Below are 15979 nucleotides of genomic sequence, written 5' to 3' on the forward strand. Positions count from 1 at the left end.
AATGATACTGCGCAGGCACAATTTTGTCGACCACACTTCCGGTACACGCAAACAATAGGGTCTCTGCAGATTATTTCTGATAAACAAGCAAAAGAAATAACAACTCACATTAGCTAGAAGCTAGTTAAAAGTATGTCAAGCCAGTATTATTTTGGGTTACCAGTAGATAAACCACGTTACACGACCCATTTAACAAATTGTTTATTTAAATAAAGTAATAGTCAATCAAATTCAACAATTTCTTTATTTAATACTGATAATATGAATATAAATCGTTTACAATTTTAATGATATTATTAGCCAATAGCCAGACCGATCAATAAACATAGACCTGAAGTTAACTTTGGGTCAGGCGCGTGCATGCGTTGAATCTGTCTATGTAGTTGACCCTAGTCACTGACAAACTTTTAATTAAATAGCCATTATAAAAATATGATGATTCTGAAATTTAGATAAAAGAGATTTAAACTTTGAAATCAACATTTGAATTGCAATATGACATTGTCACAAAAGTAGCATGAATACAGCTTTCACTAAAACGTAATTTACAATGTCATGCAGCTCTAATTGATTTACTTTAAAGTCAATGAATAAAAACAGAAACAAACAGACAAACAAATAAAACAAGAAAAAATAAATACATGTTAACCAAAAAAATGGAAGCAGATTTAACAACCATAATTAAAAAAGTTTGTAGTTTTAAAGGGAAATCTTAGTCATGACAGCTGCTGTTTGTGGGTCATTTAAAAATACTCCTCACCTTTCTGCATCATCTGAAACTAGTTTCATGTGTAAAAATAGCACTGTACAAAGGCCTGGAATCTTCAAGAGGCAGATAACAGCAGGTAAAACTGCCTAGGGCCAGTAACAGTAGGGTGCCTTTATAATGTCATTTCATTTTGAGAAGTTGGTGAACGTTCAAATAATGTTTTCTTGTATGCTGCTTGGGTAAGAAACCGTCTTCTATAGTCACATACCTAAATATAAAAGCAGAAAAACGTTTTTCCTAGCAGTTCTGTTTTTTTTCTTATCCTCTCCAAAGCACAAATTGTGAACATAATTATAATTTAGGGGTAACTACTCCTTTATTTGTCATTCTTATTATGGCTCACATCCAGGTAACATTATGTTGCATAGGTACGTTTAAATTCAACTATATTCTTATCTGTGCCATTCATTTAGCATGACATGAGATACAAATGCCACAATGTTTGTAATTTGTTACTGCATCACATATAAACTTAATCATGGGGATTTATGTATACACATAGGCAAGAAAGAATAACATTATAATCCATATCTAATGTCACGCATCAGACCATATGGATCAATGTAGTGAAATAACGTCATCCTGTTTGTGATATATTATTACTTCAATGATGTCTCAGAGATCGCCTATATGCCTTTGAAAGTTCCATATCATTGGATTATCACAAAAACATTCTTTCTGTGATCTTTCTATGCTTCTGCTCTTACACTTCCTTTGTGTTCTTTCAGTTCGTGTCACCCAGGACCCCTTCACCTAAAGCCTTTTCATTCTGTTTTTTTCCTCATGTTGCCTTTTAAAAAACTGGTTGGCAGCAGCTACTCATTTCATGAAAATGGACCAGCTGCAGCCCAATTCCATGCCCATAGACATAGACATTGATAGTAACATAGTACTTTGTCCAAAAACATGCGGTCATATCATTTTTGTACTGTTTTAAAGAGATCAGCATATTCACCTTCGTGTGCATTTTGTATTTTTGGGTGCCTTTTCCCAAAGCTGTTACATATAAATGCATCCTGACCCCATCTGCGTATACTGTATGTACATATACTATATATATACAAATACAAAACCTGCTTTATCACCATTAGTTTACATTGGACCTATGTTTCTTTTTTGTCTTACCAGAGGTCACGTTTTCAATCAGTTGTTCACACATTTCAGTCATAAATAAACAATTGGCCGTATCTGAACCCCCTCTTGTACAGTGCCTACAGTTAAGCTGGATATAAAGGCTCTCAAAAGGTCACACTAAATGATGAGCCAGAGCTCTCACCAAGATAAAGGTTCCTGTGTGTGCGTCTCTTTATCTCCAAACGCCCGGACCCTATTGCTCTGATCAAATCAAATGTTGATGTGCCGGTAGGCCACATCCATCTCGCTCTCTCGCTTAATAATTGATGGTTAATGCATTATTAAACTGCTCTGACTATTAATACATGCTGACAGTTGAAGGCAAGAGCCATAGATCTCCACACACGCACAGCAAATAATGTGGACTGGGAGGGATTGGATTAAGGAATAAGAACAAGAACATAAAGTCTGGGGGGAATAAACACATCAATACAGACCCAGAAGTGCAAGCACACTTTTAAGAATTCTGTTCTGAGCCTATATTAAGGGGTCTTCTAGCATTATAGATGCACATCGAAAGCAATGGCATTTCCAATACTTGCAGCTAAGTATACACTCTTAAAATTGCATTTGGTCAAAAAGGGATGAACCCACCCATTGGGTTATAAATTCAGCAATGCTCCGTTGTGTCAACCCATTTTTGAGTCAAATATAAACCATTTTATCGATTAATTTAACCCAATGATTAGGTTTGTCACGTTTTGAACCAATGCCACGTTGAAAATAACCCAGAATTTTCCAGAGATGTCTACTACTGTAGATAGAAGAGGAATCCCAGAATTCATTGCTACTGGGATTGCTCGGTTATTTTCATCCCAGTGCTGGGCCAAAAAGGTTATAATTTCACCAATGCTAGGTTCCACAGAAATTCCCAGAATTCATTGCTATAAAAACTATGGGTGCTGGGTTATTTTCAACCCAGAGTTGGATCAAAAAGAGATGAACCAAACCAATTTAATACAATGGCTGAGTTTGTTCCTTTTTAACGCAGCACCTTTCCCCTGAGATACTAGATAGAAAGGAACACCCAGAATTCATTGCTACACTATGCTGGGTTATTTTCAACCCAGCATTGAGTCAAAAAGAGATGAAGCCAGCTGTTGAATTAAATTTGGAACCATCAATGGGTTAATTCAACCAAGCATTTTGAGATGAAACCCAGCACAGGTTAATTTACCGCCCACCGTTTCGGTTCATTCTTTTTTTATCCCTTGCTGGGTTAAAATTACCCAGCATTTTTTTGTGTGCTTGAGCTCAGTCAAGAAAAATGCTATTTATTATATTTAGTTTAATTAAATACAGAAAATTATTGGAAAAAACTGTTCAATCTAGTTAAACATTGACTGTTTTGTTCAATATCCACTTGCACTCATAACTATGCCGGTAAAACAAATCCTATTGTAATCAATGATGAATGAGTGTAAACAAAGTTGCTACCCATGTGTATCACAATCTAAATCTGAGTCTTTATTTCGGTTAAAATTCTCCCTCAGTAGGGTACAGACAGCTTGCTGGTACTTTAGAAAAGGTTTTGAAACTAAACAAATATGTTACAAAGTGCCATTCTAAAAACTCACAAAGCACAAGTTAGATACTGTATATAACCCCTTATTTTAGGGATCTTGACCAAACTGCCAAAATCGGTATCTGCCCAAATACACAGCAGTCAGTGAACGAATACATTTACTCATATTAAGGCATACACCTGCTTACCATCGTTCCCATGCACATCCACCCACTGTCAGTAAGAGACTGTTTTTGAGCTCAGTGTTTGGAGGATTTGCTTCTGATGTTGCAAACACACACATGCACACATGCTATGTAATGGCACTTTCCTACTGCGTTATTGATCTGACAGCTTGACCCAAGAGTCCACAGGGGGCTCCTGAGAATGAGAAGAGAGAGAATGAGAGCAAGAAGCAGATAAACAGAGAGACAGCAGGAGAGAGAGAGAGAGAGAGCAAATAGAGAATGACTGATAAAAAATGAAAGCATGAAATGAAACCGAATGATTAGTCAAGACAGACGCGGTAAACACTTAGTCTCCGAAGAAGACATAAATACACACACATGCATGCGCGGACGTCTCCGAGCCGCTGATGGAGTGGAAGTGATTGTCTTAATTAAAACTGTGATATGAAATGGCTTCCTCCACCTAGACTCGTGTCTGTAGCGGCCTCAAACCTCACAATGAGATTACATGTGTTATTGCATCAGAGCTACTGTCTGCCGAAGCAGTGAGGACAATAATAGAGCAAAAATGAGCGACAGAGGAGATAGCAGATAAGAAAAAAGGAAAGGAATGGAAAGGGAAGGGAAGGGAAGGAAAGGAAAGGAAGAGGCACAGAAGAGAAAAGAGACAATTTGTCTGAAAATATTAGAATCTGTAATTTTACAAAGCAAATGAGATAAACTGGTGCGGAACCCGAACACAACAGCAAAATAAATAAGCAATGCTATTTGGCCCTTAAAAGATTACAGTTGGCTGCTCACTGAAAGTTGACAATGTGACAGATCACCACCCCCGCTCTGATGCAACTACAGTCTGAAGATCGCTCATGAATTCTCCAGCTATGTATTATTATCACATGCCAGTCCAGTAGAGATTGTCCTCTCTGGACAGAAAAAATATACTTCCATGTTATGCTTTAAAGGAGCAATGTGGAGATTTTAGCTGCATCTAGCGGCAAGGATGCAATTGCAACCAACGGCTTATTCCATACAAAACACACAGCTATTTCAAGCGGATGTCAATAGGGAAAAATGCTTTTGGCACACAAAGGGGCTCAGCAGACTCCTGGCCCCCTGGAGGCCGGAAAAACAAAGCTCAGAGAAAGAACAAGGTGAGAAATATGATTGTGATATATTTTATCTTAACAAGATACTGTATATAAAACTGTAAAAACAATTAAATACACACTCGCCCTGCACATGCAAACTGACCACACTTGCCAACTCGATGTACTTGATGAAGGATGTGCATATAATCCACCAACTACCTGTTTTCACCCTCTTCATCTCTCTTCTCAGTTCAGTGCTGCTGAACTCAATTGACTGCCAACCAGTTTGATTTCCCAGAATGCACTGCTCAAAGATAAACTCACTTGCGAATCTGTCACTGCTTTCTGAGTCCCTTTGCACCAAACCAGGGCATATTTTTTGCCTTTTCTGCAGTCTTGTCTGCCCATTCTGAGTTTCATTTTAAACTATTTATTTGGTCGTTTTTAAACCCGGAGCAGATACTGTTTGATGTGTTTATTCTGTAAAAATGATTGACTGTATGTTTTTTGTTGGATGCTAGATCTGTTTGTTTCTTGTCTAAACAGATTTAAAATGTATGTACTTTGTGAATACTGCATGTGATATTGGATGTGTAGAACAAATCAAAAGCTCAAAACGTACCTGAGACAACTGCAAAGTTAAAATTTGGTGTTATTGCAGATCTTATTTTGTCTGTTTTAAGCGTAATCAGCGACTAAACTAAATCACACACTTCAAGTAAACACAAACACATTGTAAAGTAAACAGTTTCAAAAAGGAAAAAAAACTCTACAATTAACAGCTTCCAACCTTTGCCTAATAAAAGCAATATAATCATTAAGAAAATGCTTAAATATAAATTGATGTCAAATAAAATTGTATATACCTAAAAGTATTTCCACATTTCAGAATGTCAATACGTGTGTTAGCTTTATAATTATAATTATAATTAAACTAGCTTTGGCTTTACATGTATTTCTAATGCAGGAAAGGGCGACCTGATTGGATCAGACTCGCTGACAAAGGAGCAGGTGATAAAGACCAACGCAAACGTGAAAGCACTGACATACTGTGACCTGCAGTACATCAGCCTGAAGGGGCTCCGTGAGGTGCTGCGTCTCTATCCTGAATATGCCCAGAAATTTGTCAGCGAAATTCAGCACGACCTCACCTACAACCTGCGGGAAGGCAGTGGCGCTGACGTGAGTGACACTTCATGTGCATGCATGCAGGACAATGGATGGCAACCCCAGACAGTTACCTGTGTAGGTTATATGTGGGTAGTTGACAAATATACTGTTGTGTCCTATGTTGTGACATTTAAAAAAAATTTAAACAAACCGTTAATAATATTATTTATATTTAGCCTGTAATATAAAATAAGATAGATTTGTCTTAGATATCCTACACAAACACACTATGCTGTAAAACGACCATTTTATGGCTGTATGGTTCCATAAACTGAAATATTCCCAGAACCTTTCTTTTGCACAAAACGCTCTTTAGACTGTAACAAAGTAAGAAAGAAATAGTTTTTTAAGAAGCTTTGACTCAATGGTGCTTTGGGACGAAAATGGTTCTTTGGCATTGCTTCGAGGGATGTTCTTTTAAGATTGCAACATTTCTTAATAGATATAACAATCCTTAACATATAATGGGAATATAGAACTTCCGCAGATATAAGAAACTCAGATAAATCGGTCTTGAATGAATGAAGTTCATATTAAGGTCTCGGACTTTGACTGCAGGCTTTATCTTGACAAATATATTAAAAAAAATTAAATGCTCTCTCGTCAGTAAGTCGCTTCGGATAAAAGCACCTGCTAAATGAATCCATGTAAATGTAATGTAAATCTTAGCACAGTTTGGGACCATGCAGAGATCTCTCGAATCTCTAGATGAGATACATTTTGTAAGAGCAAATTTTTTTTCACCTTTTCAGGCAAATCTGAGAAGCAGGCGATTTTAACAGTCTCAATTTGCTTTCTATTTCATACTAACACTGTCAAGAAGAGGAACAGATAATACTGAGAGGAATCTTATTTGAAAGATTTTAGTTTCTAAGGGATGCCTATAGCTTAACTTATACTTGGGACGAACAACCAACTTTAAGTCACATTGCATGAAAGCATCTACCAGATGCATAAAAATGCAAAAAAGAAGAAGCGTCTACCACAAGCCCAGTTTTCCATAGTGAATTTGTGCGTATAGAAATAATTTCATAAATAAATGCATGAGTTGTGACTGATAGATGGAGGGTTATGTGCGCGTAACACTGCAATGGCCACACCCACATCCACAACAACCAGAATACAAGATAAATTCCCCATCAGCCAGCTTTGGCATCTTCCCTTGCTATTTTTCAGAGTCCGTGCCCTTTTCCTGACTAAAACCTTGATCCTCTCATCTTTTGAATGTACATGTATGCCTCCTCATGAGTCCCCTCTCTCATCCACGCACCCTCTCCCAGCCTTGAGTGTAACTTGCAGGGACAGGAATAGCAGCAGGCTGTGGTGTGTACTGATGCTAAGAATAGCACAGAGGGAAGGCGGGGACTCCGCGCTGGCTGGGTACCCCGTGCCTCGAGCTAAGATTGGATCCCGGCAGATAAAAATAGCACCAAAGCGAGAGGTGGGGGTTGAGAGAGGTGCCTTTTTTCTCCTCTTGTTTCTCCTGCAGTGATGTATGTGCAAGGAGTCATATGCAGCTTTCACTTCAGCTGGAGAATGCGATTGCTTGTTTTGAGGAGAAAAACAGAGAGGTACGGTGAGAAAGAGAGGGGGAGGTGTGGAGAAAATTATAAAATAGGAAAAGGAAATGAGATGGTGATAACAGGTGGCTGGTGGAGTGGCGGGAACATAACGTGTAAAAATAAGCAGGATCAGCGATGCTAAAGCAAGCATCAGTGTTAGTGTTGTTTATATGTTAAATAAGGGATTCAAACAAACCTGAATAAACCCATTTAAACAGAAATGAACGATGCCTCAAATTGTATGGCTGTAGAGTGATGTGTGGTTACTTTTTTAAGTAACCGACTAGTCTTCACCTGCCAGATGATAATATAGGTGAAAATATTTTATATAGGCCTACCGTTAGGTAAAATTATTTTTATTTAGAATAATTTTTTTTAGAAAAAGTGTGGTAGTAGTAATGTTTTTGTGTATTTTGACCACATTTCTCGTCAAATAAACATTGGTTGCTGTATAATGCCATGGCTAATTTGTGGTTATCATGTTTTCTCTTTCGTAGCAACTACATGTTTAATGTTCATACATTACATTAGAGCAACTAAGGCATATCAGGGACCAGAATATAATTTGATGCTTTTGACTTGACCAGAGCGCAGCTGCTGATATGGCCTGGCAACCCCACAGCAGAAACAGACAAAAAACAACTCAAAACACCTAGGCAACCCCATAGCAACCCTCAAAAATAACTCTGAACAACTATGCAACCTAGTAGCAACAAACAAAAACAACTCAGAACACCTAGGCAACCCCGTAGCAACCAACAAAAACAATTTTGAACACCGAGGCAGCCCTATAACAATACACAAAAACAACTCAGAACACATAGGCAACCCCGTAGCAACACACAAAACAACTTAGAACGCTTAGGCAACCCCATTGCAACACACAAACATAACTCTGAACACCTAGGCAACCCCGTAGCAACCAACAAAAACAAATCTGAACACCTAGGAAACCCCTTAATCACACACAAAAACAACGTAGAACACAGAGGCAACCCCCTAGCAAACAGCAAAAACAACTCGTAACACCTAGGCAACCCCGTAGCAACACACAAAAACAACTCAGAACACCTAGGCAACCCTATAGTAACACACAAAAACAACTCAGAAAACATAGGCAACCATTTAGCAACACACAAAAACAACAAATAACACCTGGGCAACCCCTTAGCAACACACAAAAACAACTTAGAATGCATGGCAACCCCATAGGAACACACAAAAACAACTCAGAACACCTAGGCAACCCCATAGCAACACACAAAAACAACTCAGAACACAAGGCAACCCCGTAGCAACCAACAAAAATAACTCTGAACACCTAGGCAACCCCGTAGCAACACAAAAAAAACCTCAAAACACATAGGCAACCTTAGCAACACACAAAGTAAAACTCTGAACACCTAGACAACTCCAAAGCAACTCACAAAAACAACTTAGAACGCCTAGACAACCCCATAGCAACACACAAAAACAACTCAGAACACCTAGGCAACTCCATAGCAACACACAAATACAACCCAGAACGCCTAGGCAACCCCATAGCAACACACAAAAACAACTCAGAACACCTAGGCAACCCCATAGCCATGAGCAAAAACAACTTAGAACGCCTAGGCAACCCCATAGCAACACACAAAAACAATTCAGAACGCCTAGGCAACTCCATAGCAACACACAAATACAACCCATAACGCCTAGGCAACCTCGTAACAAAACACACAAAAACATCTCAGAACACATAGGCAACCCCGTAGCAAACAGCAAAAACAACCCTGAACACCTAGGCAACCCTGTAGCAACACACAACAACAACTCAGAACACCTAGGCAACCCCGTAGCAACACACAAAAGAAACTCAAAACACATAGGCAACCCCTTAGCAACACACAAAGTAAAACTCTGAACACCTAGGCAACTCCAAAGCAACTCACAAAAACAACTTAGAACGCCTAGGCAACCCCATAGCAACACACAAAAACAACTCAGAACACCTAGGCAACCCCATAGCAACACACAAAAACAACTCAGAACACCTAGGCAACCCCATAGCCATGAGCAAAAACAACTCAGAACACCTAGCCAAGCCCCTAGCAACACATAAAAACAACTTAGAACGCCTATGCAATCCCATAGCAACCAACAAAAACAACTCTGAACACCTAGGCAACCCTGTAGCAACACACAAAAAAACCTCAAAACACCTAGGCAACCCCTTAGCAACACACAAAGTAAAACTCTGAACACCTAGGTAACTCCAAAGCAACTCACAAAAACAACTCAGAACACCTAGGCAACCCCATAGCCATGAGCAAAAACAACTCAGAACACCTAGGCAACCCCATAGCCATGAGCAAAAACAACTCAGAACACCTAGGCAACCCCATAGCCATGAGCAAAAACAACTCAGAACACCTAGCCAACCCCCTAGCAACACATAAAAACAACTCAGGACACCTAGGCAACCCCATAGCAACACACAAAAACAACTAAGAACACCTAGGCAACCCCATAGCAACACACAAAAACAACTAAGAATACCTAGGCAACACCGTAGCAACACACAAAAACAACTCAGAATACCTAGGCAGCCCCATAGCAACACACAAAAATAACTCAGAACACTTACTGTACAGTAGGTACACTGTAAAAAATGTAATCCCAATTCTTGGGATTGGAAGTTCTTTCACACTGTTTTATTTTTGTAAAATGTACTTAACAATACTCAGAATATCTTAGCAACCACATAACAATAACCTTTGCAAGGATGATGTGTGAACGGATCAGCCTCTGTGCTCATTTCAGCACTACACTACGTGTGACATCCCAAAATGCACAGAGAATACCAATGAGCACGGACACACGTAAATTTGCTCAAGATTTTGAAGCAGGGGGATACGGAAGTGCGTTTATTACAGTGTATGTTTGTCATGCAGCAGGGCTTATGTAGAGAAAGTAATGTATTACTTCCTGTTTATAGCTTTGATTGACTGAATTTGGTGACTCTAGGGACACGGTGAAGTCTGAATAAACACCTCTCTCTCTTGCTCTGGAGGAATGTAGAAAAGAAAGAAAGTGAAAACTTCTTTAAAAAAAACACAGATTTAAGCATCTTGTTTACAAGCTGTGCCACTCGGATCCATGTTACTAAGATTAGAAGAAGATAGCTAAAAATAAAATCTGCTTTAGGTGGTGAGGGACTGCAGACGGTGCGTGGGGGTGGAGATCATCAGATGAAGGGGAAAAAAATGCGAAGAAAAAAGAGGCAGAGAAAGAGAGGGGGGTTGCGGAATAGATATCGAGGGATTTCAGTCAAATGTGAATCTGGGGAGAACAAATGGAGGAGTGAGAAGAAAGAAAGATGAGTGGCAGATGATCTTAATTTGAATTAAGATTAGATGCATCAAGGATCATTTTTTTTGGCATCTCTTCTTTATGTTACGGAAGGAGTTTGTTTGCAATAGAGGAAGCTGGACTGTGTTGGCACCCCATAGCGATGGATGGTGATTGACACAGTCTTTTATATGTTATGACAAAAATAAATAAACAGTGTTGCCCCTCCTTTCCTCTCCCTTGCCGCAGGATGAGAGCGCTTGAAGTCATCGACATTCTAGGAACATACAGATACAGCACAGATACAGCACAGGGAGTTTATTGATGGGGAAATCAAAATCATTTCTAGTTTATACAAAGAAAAATGTTTTGCGGTAAATCAATCAAGGTTTCTTTATTTAGTTTTTTGGCAAACACTGTATTTAGGGGAGATAGAGGAAGAGAGAAAGATAGAATAATGGAGTCAACAGGCTGTGTTAGTGTGCCACACACTGGTTGTGACTTTTACCACTCATTCTGCTTAAACTTGACATTAAAATATCATACATCAGTTAATACATAAAATGACAATGAGCAGAATACAGCCAAGGAAAAAACAAGAGACCTTTTTAAAGACAATATTTTTTGATTTACTATTTATTGTTATCTGTAGTGGTAAAATTATTGATTTAGATTCGTTCTGTATTCCAAATAAAAACGTTGTTTCAATTTGCATTTTTTTGTAGAAAATGGAAACTGGAGAAACTAACAGAAAATATGTTCTGTGACTCCAAATACTGCAACGAAAACAACTTCATATTCACTTTTAAGTAAAAAAAAGCAGTTAGATTTGTACATGTATTTAGGAAAAGTTCATGCGATAACCTCGATTTATATCACAGTTTTTATGTGTCGTGTCACACTGTCAGTCTTTCACATTGCTGTTGGATGACTTTGTCACTTCTGAGGTTCGATTTTATTGAAATTCAACAGACACTGGACTGGAATGGCCAAAATACATCTAGAAATGCTGATTAAATGAACATTTGTAATGGTCTCTTTTTATTCTGTTGTATGTTTACATTATTTATTAATCTTTGTTGATTTAATTGAATACCAATAATGTTGTTCCTTAATGTAAATGTGAATTAATGTTAACAGATACTTTCATTTATTTATATCTAAATATCTAGCAAATGTTTAAATGAACTTTTATTAAATACACAAACATGACAGAATTTGTTCTCCCTCTCGCAGCTGGACTGGGAAAGCAACGGCGGCCTTGTCAAGAAACTACCTGCCATCCGCGAGGATGAGGAGAACGACGAAGAACAGCACTCGGTTTCAAGAGCCCCACGTTCTCCCCTACGCCTGACCCGAGGCCTAAACTCCCCTCTGAGATCACCACTCCTCCCGCCACGGCCCTTCCGGCCTCCATCCGACCACACTAGACCTGCAACCCTCCGAATCCCTGTGGTCAGTTTCAACAGCGCCCCCCCAGAACTCAGCCCGAGGTATGAACCGCGCACCTGCACAGATTCTGCATTAAAGAGACGATTCTTGCTTTTGATTTTGCATTGAAATAATTAAGAGAGTCTGTGTTGAAAAGCTTGATACATTAAACAATTTACAGAAAAAAAAACACTGTGACTGGGCCATGCATGGATCGCATTTACTCCATGAGCTATAGCCCCCTGGTGGCCATCATAAGAACTATGCTGATTCATAATTTAGGAGAAGTATCCGGCTACCATGACAACCATTTTGGCTGGAATCATTGCATGCTCCAGTGATTGACTCCTCAATTTCACACTAAGAAATCAGAGCTTAGCTAAAGCCACATTTTAATGGGCACAAAGTGAAGGAAATAAAGTGACAGTGTTAGACGCTGTATTTAAAGCTATTTAGACATTAATCTTATGATTTGTAAATTTCAATCATTTGACTGTGCAAAGTCAACATTGCCAAACCAATTCATGAACTACACATAAACAATATTTTTGATGTATTTGTAGGTTTGTGGATGGAATTGAAACAGAAAGTAATTTAAGCTCAACACAGCGGTTTGAGTTTGGTCCCAGCCTACCTCAGAGTGGCCCTCCATCCCCTTCTCCAGGTACATCCACATCCAGACGGCAGGAAGCGGGAGACAATATTATAAAGTGACACTTCCAAGATATTATATTTTATCTCTAGTCACACATTTTTGACTCTCCTTCCAAAAAAATTGACTCTAGTTCCACATTGCGGTTTATTTTAGCCAAGAACCACCCACTCGAGACATTTAAGTATGGCAACAGCTGAAATCAAATATAGCAAAACAAGGCTAAATATCTCTTAGGGATTACTGGATTAATAAGTGCCCGAAAACTATCAAAGATATCACCACTTATCCGGGTACTGTTTAATGCATCACACTGTCTCTTCTCATGCCAGATTAGAATTTTTGCCATGAACTTTACCAGAGGATTCAATAGTCCTCCATCAGATAAGTTCATTGAGGCTGTCTAAAATATTTGAAAATTTCCGGTGGAAATAACCAGCCAGTCAGATTGGATTTTCAAGTTAGTCAGATGCAATTCGTTGCTGTCCTTCTGAAACGTCAAATATCCAAATTCGCTGTTTATCAGGAAATTAAAGAAACACAATGTGCCCTTTAAATGATTAAATACTGTGATGTCAAAGTTGACAAGCCCTTTTTATTGGTTAGATTTTTGCAAAACGAAGTGGCAAACATAAAGAGTGCCTAATAAAAATGATTTATGGAAAAATTATAATCACAAAATATGGAGATATGACGCTTCAGATGGACATTTTTAAACTAAGGGATAATGTACATCCAGCTTGTTGTCTCAAAATAATTCCAGAATCGATGATCAGGACTTCATTTTGCTATAACAAATGGCGGGAGGTACATTATCCTGCTTATTTATGAGTAAATAGTTGGACACAAAATATTGATTCATAAAAATATTTTCTTAGCTAAAAAATTCAAAGCTGACATGAGAAAAGAGACAGCGGAGGGATCCGTTAAACAGCATCTGGATAAGTAAGTGGTGTGTTATTTGCTTAGTTCTCCGGGGAGCCATGCAATCGATATTTTATAACATTTTATATACATTTCAAAAACAATGTTTAACAAACTTATGACACTGTTTTGTGAAATGTAAAACTCACTGTGTTCTGTGTGTGCTTGTGTGCAGTGAACCAGGAGCAGCTGGAAAACAAACAGAGCATCACCAAACTGAGTGAGGAAGTGAGTAAATCATAACATTTTTATCATTAATAAATCATGTGCATATTATAGATAAAACATTTTATAATTTAAATTACATTATTCACAGATGACTAGTCTCTCCCAGCAAGTGTCTCAACTGAGCAAAGAGCTACAGGAAATGACACGTCTCCTCCGTCCCTTGCTCGTCATTGGATCTCAACCACTCCTGACAGCCCTCAACGCAACGATGCCCATGTCTCCCAGCAGCAACAGCAGCCCAACAATACCCATGCCGCCTGTTCCCTCACCCACAGCTTCACCGACCTCCCCACTCAGGCCTACCTGCTCCCTATTAGACAGCGTGGACACTCGGGGCATAGTCTTATCCAGCTGTCTCACACCCTCCAGTTCTCCACAGAGACCCCAGACACAAGCACAGGTGTCTCCAAAAGGCTGTTTAAGGGGACCTTCCTTACCAACCCTCCTCTGTCCAGTCACAGACCAAACAGAAGGATCTGGGCCTTCCAGCCAAGCGTACACCCAAGATCAGCCAACGCAAGCCCCTCTCACCTTTTCTTTCTCACTTCCATCTTTTCGCTCTCAATCTCCTTCCTGTTCTCCATGCCAGGGACCGCACCTTTCCCGTTCTGCCAGTCACAGCAGAGGTTTGCTACCTCCACCCGTCTCACAGGACTACCCACCTCACTCTTCTCATTTCTCGGCCCCTCCATCGATCAGTAACTCCCCTGGCGACAACAGGCTGGGCATGAGCCCCTTTCCCCCCTCCTCCGCTCCTTCCATTCAGTCACAGTCGTGCACTCCTCCGTCATGCCCGCACATGTCACCGCCTTGCAACTTAGACTCCCTTCCTGAGAGCCAGGTCTCTTTTGGTACTTCATGGCCCCAGCTGAACCCCAGGCCGGCACCTCCTCAGTTAGAGATTGAGATGCAGGAGTGGGCACCAGGAGGGATGCCGTCCACAGAGCATATCAGCTTCATAGATGAAGAGGGACCACCACTGTGAAAGACAGATTGTGACTAGTTGACTGTAATAGTTAATGACATTTGAGTGGAGAGCCGGGCCGACTGCAATTCCCCCAACACATCTACGTCCCGAGATAACACCAAACTGACTCTTGTGTTGACACTCTTGTAATTTGACAGATAGTGGCTCTGTTGCAAACAGTAGTAAGCTGCATACCTAGACAACGCATGCATGCAGCATGGTTAAGGCAATCCCACTTCTAAGGGTCTTTCTCGGTAACGAAAGCAAAGCGGCTCACTCGAGTTTAAAACAGAGCCACTGTCTCGGTTTTCACTTTGGAGCACCTTTGTACCTGATACCAGCCAGTCTTTCCCTCTGAGCAAAACTTCACGATGTTCCTCTTCAGAGGCATTACAGGGCATTCACAGGCACGGCGGTCGAACTGCGAGGATCCTGGTACAGACATAAAAACCTGTGAGGATTTTATATAACAAAATTTTAAGTTGACTGAGTATCGCACATACACCAGAATAAAGGAATTGTCAGGTGGAGTTTGTTATTTTTTGCAACGATTCTGTATTACCAAAATGATGTTTTTACTCTATGAATAATTTACCTTGGAAAATGAATTAATATTTAAATTTCCAGACTCGGGAAATGAAGGAAGCTGTCACAGCTCATTATCTATAACACCCCACACTTTATTTCTGTCCTCCTGGTGGCTAAAACGGCATATTTAGCCAGGATGAGGATGCAGCACCTTGGAAAATGATCCAATTTAGTCAATTTAGAGATTTCTTCATTATATTCAGTCAAAACTAGCAGGATTTAGAGCATTGGGTCTCAAGTTTACAGTATTGTGCAGTTTGTATGTTGGAACAGGTGTGTTAGAGAGGTACAAAATGTGCAGAGCTGTGGGTCACCATGACTGGAGTTGAGAGACACTGATTTAGAATGAGCTGAAAGTTAGGTTATGGTTATGTATGAGCTGAAGGTTATGTTTCTTTTTGAGACACAAACACAAAGCCAGGGATCAAAATGTACCTTAGC

General features: G+C 39.6%; 1 protein-coding gene across 1 annotated transcript in view; it reads left to right on the forward strand.

Annotated features, from left to right (window-relative positions):
• The window catches only part of kcnh3 (potassium voltage-gated channel, subfamily H (eag-related), member 3), a gene marked incomplete at its 5' end in the record, with an annotated part of 38245 nt that extends 22773 nt beyond the window's left edge, over positions 1-15472 (forward strand). Inside the window, 5 exons of the mRNA XM_079463563.1 lie at positions 5651-5865; positions 11985-12241; positions 12743-12843; positions 13931-13983; positions 14072-15472. Of these exons, the coding sequence (XP_079319689.1) occupies positions 5651-5865; positions 11985-12241; positions 12743-12843; positions 13931-13983; positions 14072-14968 (1523 nt within the window). The 3' untranslated portion in view covers positions 14969-15472. The remainder of the gene's footprint in view (positions 1-5650; positions 5866-11984; positions 12242-12742; positions 12844-13930; positions 13984-14071) is intronic.
• Positions 15473-15979: the final 507 nt, after the last annotated feature.

This window comes from Barbatula barbatula (genome assembly GCF_947034865.1).
Source record: "Barbatula barbatula genome assembly, chromosome: 9".
Taxonomy (NCBI): domain Eukaryota; kingdom Metazoa; phylum Chordata; class Actinopteri; order Cypriniformes; family Nemacheilidae; genus Barbatula; species Barbatula barbatula.